Below are 15,394 nucleotides of genomic sequence, written 5' to 3' on the forward strand. Positions count from 1 at the left end.
AGCATCAATGTCAAAGTACGTCAATGCCGAGATATGTCACCCGAAAAACTGTTCGTGCACACTTTTGGATACACTTGCTGCAACACGTTTTCGCAATAGAAAATGTTGATATGCCTTAACAAATATTAGATTCGTGTGCCCCAGGTGAGCAATATCTTTGTTACCTGGGGCGGAGCATTACTTGCTGAGCCTTAATTCGAACCTGGAGCGGAAGATTGCACACCGAGTCTCGGCGGCGAACAATTCCCAGTATTCAGCCTTTGGCTTCTTTCAACAAAACATGAGATGTCTCGGCCTGTCGGGCAATCTTATACCGCTTTTCGGTAGAAATATTGACCAGGCAATACGAAATGTGAACCGACTGAAATGCCGCTGAGTTCAGCGTTTGTATTTACTTTTTGTCGGTCCTGGCAAAGTAGATAGACTGCAATTGCGCGAAGCACTTATTGAAGGGTTTGGATTCAGTTCAGTCTTGAACAAGAACACGCAAACATTTATTTGCCTTCAAAGTCTCGCTGTTATATATATATATATATATATATATATATATATATATATATCATCTCTTTTGGTATAGGTTTACCGTGCAACCAGTAATTGTTTGCATGTGGTACTCACATGTCTAATGTAGTGTGAAAGCAAAGGAGATTAAACTAGAGAAATTTGGTATCTGCCTCCAATTCATCGTCTTTGGTTTTGCGCCCTATTTGCATGAGTTTTGTAACGGAAGAGAATCTGGAAATTACTGCTTGTGCATACAACGACGATGTCAAATGCGAGGAATTGCTTCTTCCGAGGTCATTATATCCCCGTGCAGGTGTGCATTGCATTCTTACCGCATATTTCTGTAAGATTTGGGAGTTTCTGGCCTTGTATGCAAATGTTTGCAAATGCCATGATAAAAATGAAGTTCTGCGTCTACTAGTACCTTATATCTCGTCTTTGGTGTGCTATATACCTGCCTTCAATATATATTCATCGCTGAAATGTGCAGCACTTCAGGGAAAAAATTAATTTTGAACGAGGACGAGATTTAGATGTTTCATATTTAATGTCAGTTTATTCTCTGTACTGCTGAAGTTTTCCCACCGTAACAATATTGTCCCGCCGCGCACGTTCCGCGGCGTCACCGCTTGCCGTCCCTCCCCCCCCCCCCTTATCCCCCTGTCTCCAGTCTGCCGGCCGCATATCGCCGAGCAGCGTTCCTCAAAAGCCGACCCTGCTCCGAAACAAATAACGCTAAGAACGCCTTTTTGGCGTTAAACACGCGCGATAGATTCCCCATAGGCCACCGAGAATTGGGAGCGATTGCGCGACATTCCAGAAAGGTATCTTCAAGAAATCGTAGGGGTCGTACTGATCCTTTATCAGGACGAGGGGTGTGGCACCAGGGAAACCAACATTTTGGCACGCCCCTGTCCCACTTCACACTTTCAGAGGCATCCTTATGGGTATGTTTACCTTACTAACATGATAAATGACCATGTTAAAATTACCTGCTTTTTACCAAATCAGACCAAGAGATCACTTACCAGAATGATCTTTCTTTCCATGGCAAAGGAAACTCAGCTCCTTAAAAATATACTAGCTGGACGTGATTCTGGTTACACCTGTTTTCTACAGGGCATTGGATGCACCTATCAGTTCCTAAAATAAATAGAAATTTGAGGTTGCGTAGATGGATTATCACTTAAGATTGCCTGGGCATGAGTAGGTAAAAAATTTATTTATGCTTTATGAAGGATAACCCTTCCCACTTACCCTAATAGTGGGTACCATGGTCAAACGGGCAAGTAACATCTCAGAGCCCCATAAACGTGATAGATCATTCAAAAGCCTACCCCTTGATCCAGAGTATGTGGCAGAGTCATGTGAATATTGAGAAAAGTAAGCATAATATGCCTCATTGTCATGCTTTAAGAAAACGCCAAGATATATTTAATGTGTCTTCATTGGAATTTCAGTTAGTTATAATGAGCCGACCTGACAATAAAATAACCAATATGTGTCCTGCTGACCTTTTCAAGCTGGTCACTATTGGTCTTTGGAGGAATCAGATTTCAGTTAGGATGGATATACACCCAGAGTGAAGCATTCCAGTTAAATGTTATACTGTTTGCAAATCAAACGAAATGCATACATCTGTATCACATCTGTAGCAATGCCACTGAAATTGGGAATAAACAAAGCCTGGGTGGCAACTAAATTATAGATGGAACAAGTTTGCATGAGAACAATGTATTGAAGGGAGAACATGACGAGGATGCATCCATGGGTAACCTGGTGCAGACAAAACGACAGGTGCAATTTGGAGGTCTCCATTCCGTTCCACCAGAAGTTACACAAAAGGCAACAGAAATCTTATTCCAACAAAGTCACCGTCATAGTGAGACTGACCCAGCCCATCTGACAAACCAAACTGAACATTTAAAGCGCAGATCGAGGAGAGCTCCCTCAATATTGGTGTCAAAGTTGCATGTTCATTTATCTTCTAATAATACAAACAGTTTGTTGTTACTATTAAATGACGGTTAACGTCTATCTGACTATATCGTTAGTCGTTATTAGTGAACATTTCAGCAATCTGGCTGTAATAAAAATGCAAGTGCCCCATTCACATTCCCCGCAAATACGCTAATACGCTATTTACGCCAAGTATCGCTGGGAAAAAAACGTCAAAAATGCGCCAGCTTCAAGGTATTGTCAAATTTTCCCAAAGATATCACCTGTTTTGATATTTTTGCAAAGCCATTAGTCAGATCCTCTTGAGTCCAGAGAAAATTGCGGGCCTCTAGCCGCACCTGGCCTAGGCTGCCTGGGGCAGGTAGGACCAGCCGCCGATTTTCGCCGCATCCGCTCAACGTTAGCGTGACGTCACCGGACCTTTCAACAGGCGCTGCGGGGCCACGCATGTTGCGTAATATTCCGACGGAACAGCTGCTGTCCTGTTGGTTTTAGTTATCTCAGCTATGACATGGAAACTTTGGAATGAATAGCTATACTTTCTTTGATTTATGCCGATGATGTTGACAGATGCAATCTTATCAAAAAGTGACCTCAGTGGGGCTTCGGAAAAACTGGACCCATACTGCAACCACATCGTCCACACTAAAAGGGATGCATCAGGGAATGTGCTAATATAGCAAGCCGCTGTCACGCTGTCACGCTGTCAGGCTAACTGTTCTCGCCTTTATCGTCGCCAGTTTCTGTGTCAACCATCCGCACGTGCTAACGGCCCTTCGAGCCAGGCCAGCTTGGAAGTCAAACAGTCATTCTGAACGTCCCGGCTGAGCTTGTCCGGACATCTTGTGATGCATGAGTTGCGCACCGCGGGGTTGGTGTGATGTTTTCAAAGCGTGTCTCAGGTGCACAGTGGGGAGACGACTCCCGCTGTGACCTCAGCAGCCCGCGTACGGGGCCCGGACCACACGTCCCAAGGCGGACGCTGTCAGTTCATCTCTTCGCTTCAAAGTGGTATAGGTCAAACACACAGTCCGGTCCACGCGCCTCAGAAAGACGGTGCTAACCCAACGAGTTCCATACACGTGGGTCGGTTTCTGCATCATAAGGCGGCCGTTGGCTGGCTCCTCTGCTAATGCTCTTAAACAGTAAAGGCATAGCATAAGCAGCCGCGTCTCGGTCCTCCTCAATCCCAGACTCCCAACACAATTTTGTTCTCAAAAAACTCCATACGCCAACGTTGGAGCACCCCAGGGGACGAGACTGGCGCCATGCCCAGCACAGCTACATACGAAATGCGAAACAGCTCGTGCCGCACTACGAGGTACCCACGCCTCCTCACTCCTGTCACAAGAGGACTGTGTGTAGGCTCTCTGGCATTTCAAACTCGCCACAGTACGAGAAGACAACAAACGGCACGTACCGATCAATACAGGTAATATTGGTGATTCATGAATAAGTTCTACCTTCGGCTTTCCATTTGACCTTGACTCTGATCACATGCAAAAAATCGCATGCAGAAATATGTTCCCTGCCATCAAAAATACATAAAAAACGGTATCACCCGACCGTCCAAGTCGTCGAGATAAAATCTTGAAACTTGATCAACTTTTAAGATGGCGATGGCCGCCATCTTGATTTCTGAGAAATGCGTTAAGCTGCGCAAGTAGCAACCAAGCTAGTATGGCTCTCCTTTCCAATTTGGCTCCTTCATTAGTTACATGGAAGACTTCTATAAAAAGGTCCGCGGTAGATGTCATTGCAGGGTTTGATATATCAGGCATAAGGATCACAGCTCGACCACATGAATCTAACCAAGGGCAAAAACGCCTTCTATAATTTATGCATTATATATTGACCACATGTTTATAAATTATGGCATAAAGAAGATACAGCTGCTATGAGTGGTACCCTTGCAATTACCATGAGAAGATAACGACCGGCATAGCTCGATCAATAGAGGTGATGTTCGTATTCATAATCAAGTTTTGCCTTTGATCGTCTATTTGACCTTGGGTTTAATCCCATGTGTGAAAAATGGACGCAGGAAAGAAGAATATTTGCTTTCTACCTGTCATAGAAAACTCCTAAAAAAACGATGGCACACGATCCTCCTAATTGTCGATAAAAGACAACTTCGAAACTGGGACAACATTCAAGATGGCGGCGGCCACCACCTTGAATTCTGAGAAATCCTACAATTTTGCACGAGTAGCGAACTGGTGAGCTGTGTGGCATTGGGTGATGAAGTAATCTAATCTCCTAGCTACAAAGATAAGATTTCCCTAAAAAAGCAGCTCTCAGTAGTCGACATTACAGGACCACATATAGCAAATACATGGATGGCAACCCGGCTACACTGCATTCGACTAGAAACAGCAGCTTTCTTGAGGTAATGGCACACATTTCTCTCTTCGTATGTGAACACCTGTCTGTTTGGCGACTTCAACAGATTGGTACAATCAAATGTATATAAATATCAACCCATAACCACGTCAGTGCGCCGAGATTGCGCTCTTCGCATCAAGCGCTGCTTGACAAACACTAACCCCAAAAGCCAGCTGGATTGCAGCGGCGTTGCAGCTCATTTGCCCACGGCTCTGCCTCTGCCCACAGGTCACACTGCATCAGCCGGTTGATGTACAATTGCATGACATGCAGTCGCACTGCGTTCACTGGTCCATCTCGTATACAGTACATGTTGTCATTGACCGTTCCTGCCCATTTCGTAAGATCCCCATCAACCTGCGGTAGCTCAGTTGGTTAGCGCCGGCCTTCCGATCCAGCCGCCCGTGGCGGAGTGAGTTCGAGTCGCTGCAGGCTCTCGCACTGGCCCTTGATAGACTCGGTACTATGGCAGCGTCCGAGCCACCAAATTATGCTGTTGACCTGGAACTACAATCGGATGGCAGGGGTCAGGTCTCACACATGCACACAGGACTCACAGCACTGCTCAGCGCGAGCTGTAATCCAAGAAATTCACTCATTCAAAAGGTTTGGATTAATCTGTGTTTTTAAACTCCAACGACGCGCAAAAATACCGCATTTTCAAACAACGCACGCAGCGTTTTACTTGTCCAAAACTTTTAACTCGTGGACGTAGCAACAGGACCACGCTGCCTGCAGCTCAAACCAACAAGGCAGGCATTGGCTATGTGTTCCAACACGAGCCGAAGCCCTGCAGCTCAAACCAGCAAGGCAGGTATTGGCTACGTGTTCCAACACGAGCCGAAGTTCTGCAGCTCAAACCAGCAAGGCAGGTATTGGCCACGTGCACCAACACGTACCAAACCCTGACCCTCAGCCGCGGGCAGCCTCAGTGCTCGTGACGACCATGTGGGGAGAGGGGGGGAGGGGTCAGACACAGTCGATGACCGCCGTACGGCGATGGCAGCTGGGCGGGGCGGCCCGTTCCGGCAATCAGCGGTGACCCCCATCCCCCTTCCCATAAACAGTTCCGGCAGACGCTGGTGACGTCATCATCTGTCGGTAGGATGACAGACCCGTCATCGCCCAGGCCGGACTTGATGACGGCGCTGATACCACCGTGCGAAATGGCACTGATATAGTGCTCGATATTCTCCTCGGATCTTATGGTGTCATTTTTCAGCCGATCGCTCTTCTGTTGTTGTCTAAATTTGGTCCCTGGTTATGCTATAACAGGCCAGCACGTCCCAGAGTTACTATCATTATGGTGGGGCTGTAATAGACAGCATTCAGGTGTCATCATCAGGATCAAAAGTGTAGTAGGCTTACGCCCACAATGTTTGCACTTATTTAAGGTGCAGTACTTCCTCGTTTGTTTGTTTTTGTTTTTGGAAATTGAGTTAAAGTGCACGGGTGACAGCATACATAGATAAGAAAGTACTAATAGAATGGAGACATATTTTTGTATGTCTCCATTCTCCCGGTTTTTTTCTCCGAGGAACGAGGCTATTAATAAAGTCTTATCTATGTGAATGATGTTCCTCGCGAATGCACATAACAACTTACGTAATGGTGACGCTACACCTGTTGGTCTGCGTTTATTAATGTCAGAAACTGTTTTATGAAAAACAGTAATGCCGTGTTTAAGAACGTTTTTGTTGAGCAGCGTCATAGCTACTGGCGAGGTCGCTATCCGAGCTACACACTCATAATGAGGTTGATCAGCAGACAATTTCGACTAGAGCATCCAAACTTCGTCTCAGTGTAACGCTTTCTACGTGGAAATCATGCTATTGTATTTGGTCATGTACTTGCTTGAAATAGTTGGCACTTTTTGTTAGTTTTTCGAAGCTGATAACAGTATAAAGTACAGCACGAGGCCTTTAATATTACCAGGAAGTCATCCGCCATTGTCACTACGGCGCATGCGCGGCCTGGTAACGCCATTGAAGCTACAAATCGTGACCAGTTATGTCGGGATAAAATCTGCGCACATAGTAAGTCTACTCAAAAGCCACTGTTCGGCAACGCGCTCCCATGACTGTTCCATGTAGCGTCAATGACGTGATATTGTGCCCTTCTTGCGCAAACAAAGAACACACGCACTTAAAGCGACGCCTCAGGCCTGGTGCGGCGCACCGCGAACACTTAGCAACGCAAAGTACTACCAGAAGCGTAGCAATGTGAACCATTTTGAGCAGGAAATCGAGCATCGTGTAACCAGCAAGCATGTAATTTGGAGTAGGAGTTTGGTGCAAGCGATTAGTTTCCAACTGCGTTCTTTTGCGGCAGAAAAATGTTGCACTGAACGACACCAGCTGAACCGCGTCTAGTTAGAGCAAAACACTTCAAGCGACATCAATCATTAATAAAACTCCTCTCAGAGTCCTTCTCCCAAATCTGGGTCTTACTTTATAGTCGGGGTGTTAGCAGCAACTTTGCGGTCATGAAACTTTAACATGTGGGGTACATGCAGTGATATTCGTATTACAGTAGGTCAGCAATGTAGTGTGACATTTCTTATTTGGCTTGGGTTGGTATATACAGCACGATAACGATGGATGAGATAATGTTTTACAACGATGGCTGCATGTGTTGTATGGCCGATTGGCTATTTCCCTCGTTCATTGTTTTTATTGCCGGCCGGGCAACCAATATCCAAATGTGATTTATTTGGAATGTTCTCCTTTCCTATGAATAAGTTCAATACCACTTACCAGGTCGTGAGCCCAGCCACCGAGGCGGAGGGAGCGGGGAGGGGGGGGGGGGCGTCTTGGGAGTTGGTGCGCCTTGCCGGGCGGGCGCAGGCAATCTGGGCAGCATGAGGCCCGTTTACTGCTCAATACCTGACGTAACGTTCGACGCGACCGGGCCCCCGGGAGATGGCGAAGGCCATAAAGTGTCGAAGCTCGCCCTGGTGGCAAGCTCTGCTGGCTGTGTTGGGCAGCTCTGTTGGCATTCTGCTAGCCGTGATGGTCAGTTGTACTGACTGCGTTGGGTAGTACAGGTCTTCCCGGGCTGTGTGAATCCATGGGTACCCTAGAGATTGGATAAGGACCGGTTCCCACCAATTTTTTTTCAGTTCTGAAAACCGCGAAGCTTGGTCTGGAAGGGCGACCCTTAATGTCTCTGGCGGTGTGAGTCCGGGGAAACTGACCGCCGCTGGCCGGCCGGCTGGCATCCTCCCCCCCCCCCCCCCCCTGGCGGCGTGAGCCCGAGGAAACTGGCCGCCGCTGGCCGGCTGGCGTCCCCCCCCTCCCCCCTCACCCCTCCCACCGGCCGCCAGGGGTCTGACCGGAGAGGTTCAAATGAGTTGGATTTTGACCCGGCCAGGCGCTGGGAAAGGGCCCGGAAAGGGACAAGCATCCATGTAGGAGCGCTTGTTTCCCTTGGGCGTGAGACCAACGGAGACGGGCACCAATGGTGATTATTTAGGCTTTTGTGAGACAAGTGTGCACAAAAGAAGGCAGGCTTACAGGTTATTATTTGTTATCCTCTAATATTGTTATTACAAGGCAACTTTTTTCGTCCCGGTCCATCCACCCGGTTTTCCGGGCCGCAAAAATGTGTGGCAACCGGCCTTAACGTGTTGGGTCAAGTACATATTTGGAAAAATTACGCTGACAGGTACAGGTATGGATAGGAAGTTTGTGAAATATGGCGAGAATACTTCAAGGCATACACAATGTTGCTACTTGCCTTTCTTTTAGTCGCAATTACTTCTATTCACTTTACTTGTGCGACAATTAACGTAAAACCAAGTGTGGGAGTAACCATTCCCACGCTTTTCATTAAATTAGAACAAAATGCTGGACAATGGCAAACGATGTATAACGAGCGGGTGCAAATGATAAGGAATGGGAGGTGGGTGGATATGGGTACAGCCCTATGGGCATCGGGCGTGGAATGTAAAGAGAATTACATATTCACAGCGTTCGGTGCGCGTCTGCCAGGTATTGTGAAAATAATCGGAACTAATTATGCGATGCATTGGTGTGAAGAGGCGGTTTAGACCGCGTAAATGGAATACACGTCATGCAAGAGTATATTATAGTGAGTAACGGTCTTGCTGTGGTAGACATAAGTTAATTTATAAAAAGCAAGAAATAACTGAGGTTCTAAAGCTGGATGCAATCTTGGCAACCCTGGTCAATTCTGATGAGGAAAAACAACGACGATTTAAAAGCTGCTACAAGCAGCACTTTAAACAAGGATACCTTGCAAAAAGGTAATATAAAGTACGCTCGTTTTTGTTATGTCGTGGTTCATCGTAATTGTGACATGATACATGTATGCCCATTTGTAATCAGCCCGTGCTTGTTTTGCAACCACCGTCACCTCAGGTTAGGTTTCCGTTGCTCCATTACGAATCGTATGCATGTGTCGTGTAAATGTGGACTTTTTGTCTGGACGACCCAGGTCATGGTAATCATTTGCGGTAATCATCGACAGTGAATTAGTCAATGACACCACTGAAGAACATCAGTTCGCACAGCTGATACAATATATACCGCCCAACACCTTGTGAAGGCTCGCAACCCCGGCTTCCTTGGCTTGTCGACGCCAAATGTTTTGCGGCATGTGCAGCGCTGCACTTTCCCGCCACTCAGTATAGCATTCCCATTAGCCTGCTTATGCCGTGAAACTGTTAGCAAGGATGATCACCGACTGCTGCAGTTTTCAGCAACATACAAAAACCCTATTTGTCGCGCTCGCCACCAGACGCGTGCGCGCATGCGGCCGGCAGTACAGTGAAAGACAGAGGGATGCTGCTGGGCGGGAGCTGGATGACTCAAGACTACCATCCAATGCAAAGATTTGGGCCAAATTGCTCTGAAAGTACTTGGACATGATACAACTTACCCCACTCACCCTTATCCCTCGGAGCTCGGAAAGGGAGGGGGCCTTAATGATGTTATGGTAGTGAAGTCAAGCCAGCTAACGCTCACCATGTGCGGAATGTTCCTGCTGATGGCTTGGCTGGTCAGAGCGTCTGCCTTCCGTTCCACCCACCCGCGGCTGGGTGGGTTCGGGGCGGTTCAGACGCTAGGAATGTCCCTGCTGATGGCTTGGCTGGTTAGAGCGTCTGCCTTCCGCTCCACCCACCCGCGGCTGGGTGAGTTCGGGGCGGTTCAGACGCTAGTGTTTCGTCCTTAATACGTATGGCCTGCGGCCGGTGGCAGCAACCGCGCTGAAGGTCAGCTGACGTCAGAGGGCAGGACGGACGTGCCTGAGCCGTTGACCTGGAATGGAATGACAGGGTCACCTCATACACCAAGCACCGCTCAGCGTGAGATTTGGCCCCAGAAATCCATCCATTCAAAAGTTTTGGATTGAATTTTAATGTATGCTTGCGCCGCCCCGCGCACACTAGCTCAGTCTGGATCGAAGTGTTGCATAATCCTTCCTCTCGTCACGGCTGATTCAGAAAATAATAAAATGCTCGGTAGTCTTGCATCAAAGGCTCCCGAGCTATTAGCAGCCAACCGATGGAGCCATCCTTCACTGCATTTCATTAAATGAAAGATTCTTCCTTAGAACTACACTCAAGGCTAGCGCCAATCAAGATGCATTTTGATGCATTCACAACGCTTTTCAGCTACCACTCGTTCAAAGGAAGCTTCCCTTGAGAGGTCAGTAATCCTGATATCCAATAATACCTTACAAAATAATTTTGATAAAAAGTACGCCTCTCCCTTGAGCCGCGCATCGACAGAGGAAAGGTAACGTATGCGAAATATTCCCGGAGAAATTTGTTCAATGCTGTGCGTAGACGTTTGCAAAAGCATCTCGATTCGGGGTGTAGTTTGGGAAAATGGTTTGAAGGAGGAAGGGGAAATTAGTGAAAGTTGAGAAAACCTGTCTCCATATGCGTCAACTGACGGTTCATCTCCTGATTTGACTTATGTTCTCAAAGTGTGGGGGAGCCTCACATTCATTTGGGGTGCTGGAGCCCCAAATGAAAACAAAACTACACCCCTGTTGGAAGTCTTCTCCTGCGACGTAAGAAATGGAAAGGCATGACAGGTATGCTTTCAGACCTTCACATTGCCAGCCGTATGCTGCATACGCCTCATACGGCTCTACTGTGCTGGCCAGTAGATCAGTACTGCTGGCAACCATAGGCAGCTCTGCTGGTTCTTCTCGCAGCTGGTTTCTATTGGCGAGCTCTGCTGACTATATTTGAGGATTTTTGCTGCTTGTATGCGACCGGTCTACTGGCTGTGTTGGCGAGCTACATTGGCTGAATGAGATTGGCCTGCTGGCTGTGTTGGCGAGCTACATTGGCTGAGTGGGACAGGCCTGCTGGCTGTGTTGGCGAGCTTCATTGGCTGAGTGAGATTGGCCTATTGGCTGCGTCGGCCAGCTATATTGGCTGCGCCCGAGGCAGTTCTGTTCGCCGAGTTGGCAGCTTTTCACAGCCATGTTGGAGGTACCAGCCCGCATTCGTCGACTTCTTTGGACGCCGTGCGCAGTGCCGCTCTGCCTTCTACCCACGGCACGGTCGCCTCAGACGACGCCGTCCGATGGCGTCGTGAATGTCAACCGGTCTCTCGTCCTATGGTACCGGACGGCCGGCCCCCACATTCGGCTGTTTGCTAGCCATTCATTGCTGTGGTGCTGTGGAGCGGTCCCGGGTTCAGCGGGCGTGAGGGCAATCAGTTCCTCGGAATGTGTTCCAGATGCCGTCAAAGTCGGGCGGTGCGATGGGGCTCCTGTTTGGAGTGTTGTTTCGTAGAAAGAGGGAGTCAGGCGGAAACGGAGCCAGCCGGGATGCCTTAAGGTAGCACATTTCATGAGTGGCACATGCTGTGCGCCGTTCCCTGGTCGGCTGTCACATGGGCATGAACGGTCTACCTCCTTGCATTTGCTGTGGAATTTCAATGCTTGTATCTTAAAATAGATCCATCTAAGTATTTGCATGCACGATGAGAGAGTAAAATTTTATGCCAGATATCTGGTGTTTTCAGACGGTGTTCCTCTGACAAAGAAAGCTTAGCTTAATTTAACGCGCAGATATTTGAAATCATCCAATCCAGTGGTTATGCAAATATTCGTCGCTAATTCCTGCTGTCGTTAGCTTTCCTGAAGACTTTCGTCTCTGACGGCTCGTCTGCAATGAGCCCGCCGCCTTTTCCCGGAAGATCAATTTGTAGGTTAAACAACGTGTTCTACCAGGTACGAGGAACGCTTAATTCACATCATGTTCCTTTTGCAATGCAATATATTTTTTAGCTCTGTCTGAAACATTTGGAATGCGGCCTAGGAGAAAACAAAAAGAGTAAAATGATATGCAATTTTTCATTAATTTTGTGCTGCTGTGGCGATGGAGGACATTAGTCTGGCACTGGCATTGGTGTTATCGCGCACGCCGTTTATTCATACGGTGCAGCCGCACCACATCTTGTTAACTTGCGCGTTTCAGAATAAGGCCGGACGAGGCAATGTGCGATATGTAGTCCTGTGAGGGCTAGCAATGGTAACACACGTGTTCTACAGATGACACGAAGGCATGGCCCTCCCAAACAAAGCCGCCACTGGGCAAGGGCAGCCTGTGATCATGGGATGGGGATGAAATGGGTGGCTTTTTTAAATGATTAAATAAGCAAAGAACAGCCGTGACAATCTTGGAGATCCATCATTGATGTATGACCCAGCAAAGTTGCGCATCTACGGAATACAGAACATACAAAAGTTACCGATTTTTCACTGCTGAGTGAAGACAAACATTGGGTGACACGAAACAGCACAACATCTGCGATGCAGCTCTTGAGCGCTAGCGTTCCCGCCGGCTTAGCTAATAGCGTAAAGAAAGTGGTTTTCACCGGCCAGGGACAGGGACATATTATCTCCTCAGGAAGTGGGTGGGCCACTATGCTGTTTTAGCTTTTTTCACGTGCATTATGATGCGGCTAATTGAAGAAATCTCCAAACGGTAAGCTTGCCACGCCCCTCTCCTGTTCTGACGCCCACTGAAGAGGTGGCCGTCAGCCTGCTAAGCATTTGTGTCGATGGCCCTAGAACCTCAGGGAACTCCCACGTGGCAGCCCCCCAGCAGTCACTTGAAACAGCCCAGCGTCCTCCTGTCTCGTTTGGGAACCACTGCCGACCCCTCAGAGCACACAGTGGGGCGCAAGAGAGAGAGCCAAACTGTCAGTCATGCCGGATGACTGTCTTGGTTCCTTTCGCAAGTGAGTGCAGACCTGTACGGCGCTACCGTGTACGGCGACAGCCAAAATTGTTCATGTCGCGGACACGCGGGCGCGCGCGACTGCACGCCGCGGTGACTCCGCTCAGTGATGTCTGTTGACAGTCCAGGAGACATCTAATGGACTGTAATGTACTTATGGTGATCAGCATCGCTTTTACAAACAGCTGCAACAAATTAGAGCGGACTAATGCACACCACATAGCATGGGTCCACGTGGCGTCTTGCACGGGGGAGCTCCGCCCAGCCGGTCCTCATGTAGCGGATTGCTGGCGCCTGCGGCCATCCCGGACCTGTCGCCGGCGGCGGTCACGTGACCCGGACGCGACTCGAGCCCGGGGCTGTACGTAAGCGGGCCGAGTCTGACGTGCACAGACCCGGTGTGCGATTGCAAGGGCGACCCGATGGAAATGCAGCAGATGTTTGGACCGTAAAGCGGCTGGGACACCGCAGCCGCGCTCCACGTGGATCTGGGAGTGACAAAAAGAATAGCGGCGGTGGGATGTGGGCATGTGTCGTTGCAGGGATAACTGTCTAGCCTGTGTGGTATCCACGAAATCTTCCTTCGACCCTTAACTCCCTCTATCCCCAGCACGACTACATTCCACTCCCTTGAACGTCCGTGGCACTAAGCCGACCGCGGTCCGCTGACACCAATTCCGCTGACACTCCCCCTCCCCTTTCTGGCAGAATGAGATGGACAAACTCACGCGCTACCTGGAGTACCTGGTGACGCGCGGGCGGCCGCTGGGCGACCCCGCTGCCGTGGCACAGCTGGAGGCGATGCTGGCCGCCGGGCGCGGTCACGCCGCCCATGTCGACCGCGCGCTGCAGGACGGTCTGGGCATGGTGGCGCCGCCCAGCGTGGACAGCATGCTGACTCGCGTGACTGGCTGCCTGGTGACGGCCGTGGTGGGCGAGTGCGCCGAGCCGGCCGGCGTTCGCGAGGCCCAGGTGCAGACATGCGCCGTCGGCCGACGCTGTAAGCGGCACTCGGCCACCCAGACAGTGCGCACCATGGCCTGCGCCTGAGCCGAGCAGCCCTAGCCCTAGCGCCAGCTCCGACACAGACTCAGAAGCCAGCACCAGCGCCGGCGCGCACCAGCCGGCGGCGCGGGACTCGGCCGGCGGGTGTGAGTGTAGCCAGCGGGCGGCGACGGCGGGCTGGCCGGCCGGCGCGGTGCGAGCCGGTCACCGCCGCCGCCGCCTCCGCCGCCGCCGCCGACTGCGCACCTTGAGGGCCATACGTCTCAGTGATTGCGCGCGCTTCACCGAGGCCGTCACTGTGTGAACGGAGCAACGGGCGGAGAGGGAGGAGGAGCTGCGGGGGAAGCAGACTGCTGTGGGAGGGTGGGACGCGTTGGTAGCCTGGGAGAGTCTCTGAGTGTCGGTTCTGGGGCTGGCACACTTTTCGAGAAATTGGAACGTCCAGGACTGAGTTGCGCTCCAGGAAGAGCAACTCGATTTGACTGTGAGAGTGCGATGATGCGATTTTGGCTGGGAGTGGTGCGGTGGTATGGTTTGGGAATGGTATTTATCCGAAGGGTACTGCAGGAATGACATGATACAGGAGCTTTGTTCTGGTGTTAAGACGACAGCAGCAATTTAGTGAGAGTGCGGCAATGGTGCAAGAATAATGTGTTGGTGACAACAGCGTGAGAAGATATTGGGATCACGTTATAAAAATGTTGTGGGATGCTTGCCGGTGATATTGCTTTCTTTGGGCCTCTGTGTTTTAACTTCATCTGACAACAGTCCTTTCCAGGCATCAGGCCTGACACGACTAAGTCATCCATCGGTTTTTTTTTGTCGGGGACCACTTCTTACGATGTGTTTTACATTGTTCTGAGATCGACAATATTTCTACTATTTCGCATGTCCATGTTGATGAAGTATTACATCACAACGTTTTGAGAGTTGAAGGGAAGTTCAAAAGCCAAAAGCAGTAACAATCAGTGAGTTGGCGTGTTCGTTTATGTCGCGTTAATAGCGATTCGTTAGCTCACATAAAATTATTGTCACGCTACGGTGTTTGAGCTGTGTTGGTGGGCGTTAGCATGGCGACTATCAGAATATCAGCCTCACGAGGAAAAACTGTCGCCAGAGACGGTGCGGGGCTCCTCACTGTGACAGCTCTGAGCTCTGAGCGCGATGCTCAGGCGGTGACAGCTCTGTAACAGTGCGTTCAAGTCTTTGGTGATGGTGCTGAGGCGGCGCCCCAGCTCGCGGATGCTTACGGCACACGCGACTGGGCCGCTGCTCGATTGATGCCAAATCAGTGTCGCGGTGCCACATAAC

At 49.6% G+C, this 15,394-nt stretch overlaps 1 protein-coding gene across 1 annotated transcript in view; it reads left to right on the top strand.

Annotated features, from left to right (window-relative positions):
- LOC119089367 (putative G-protein coupled receptor CG31760) overlaps nucleotides 1-14,161 on the top strand; it is a 98,028-nt gene extending 83,867 nt beyond the window's left edge. Inside the window, exon 10 of the mRNA XM_037212038.1 lies at nucleotides 13,787-14,161. Coding sequence (XP_037067933.1) covers nucleotides 13,787-14,128 — 342 coding nt within the window. The 3' untranslated portion in view covers nucleotides 14,129-14,161. The remainder of the gene's footprint in view (nucleotides 1-13,786) is intronic.
- Nucleotides 14,162-15,394: the final 1,233 nt, after the last annotated feature.

This window comes from Pollicipes pollicipes, unplaced genomic scaffold, assembly GCF_011947565.3.
Source record: "Pollicipes pollicipes isolate AB1234 unplaced genomic scaffold, Ppol_2.1 Scaffold_3087;HRSCAF=3621_pilon_pilon_pilon, whole genome shotgun sequence".
Lineage (NCBI taxonomy): Eukaryota > Metazoa > Arthropoda > Thecostraca > Pollicipedomorpha > Pollicipedidae > Pollicipes > Pollicipes pollicipes.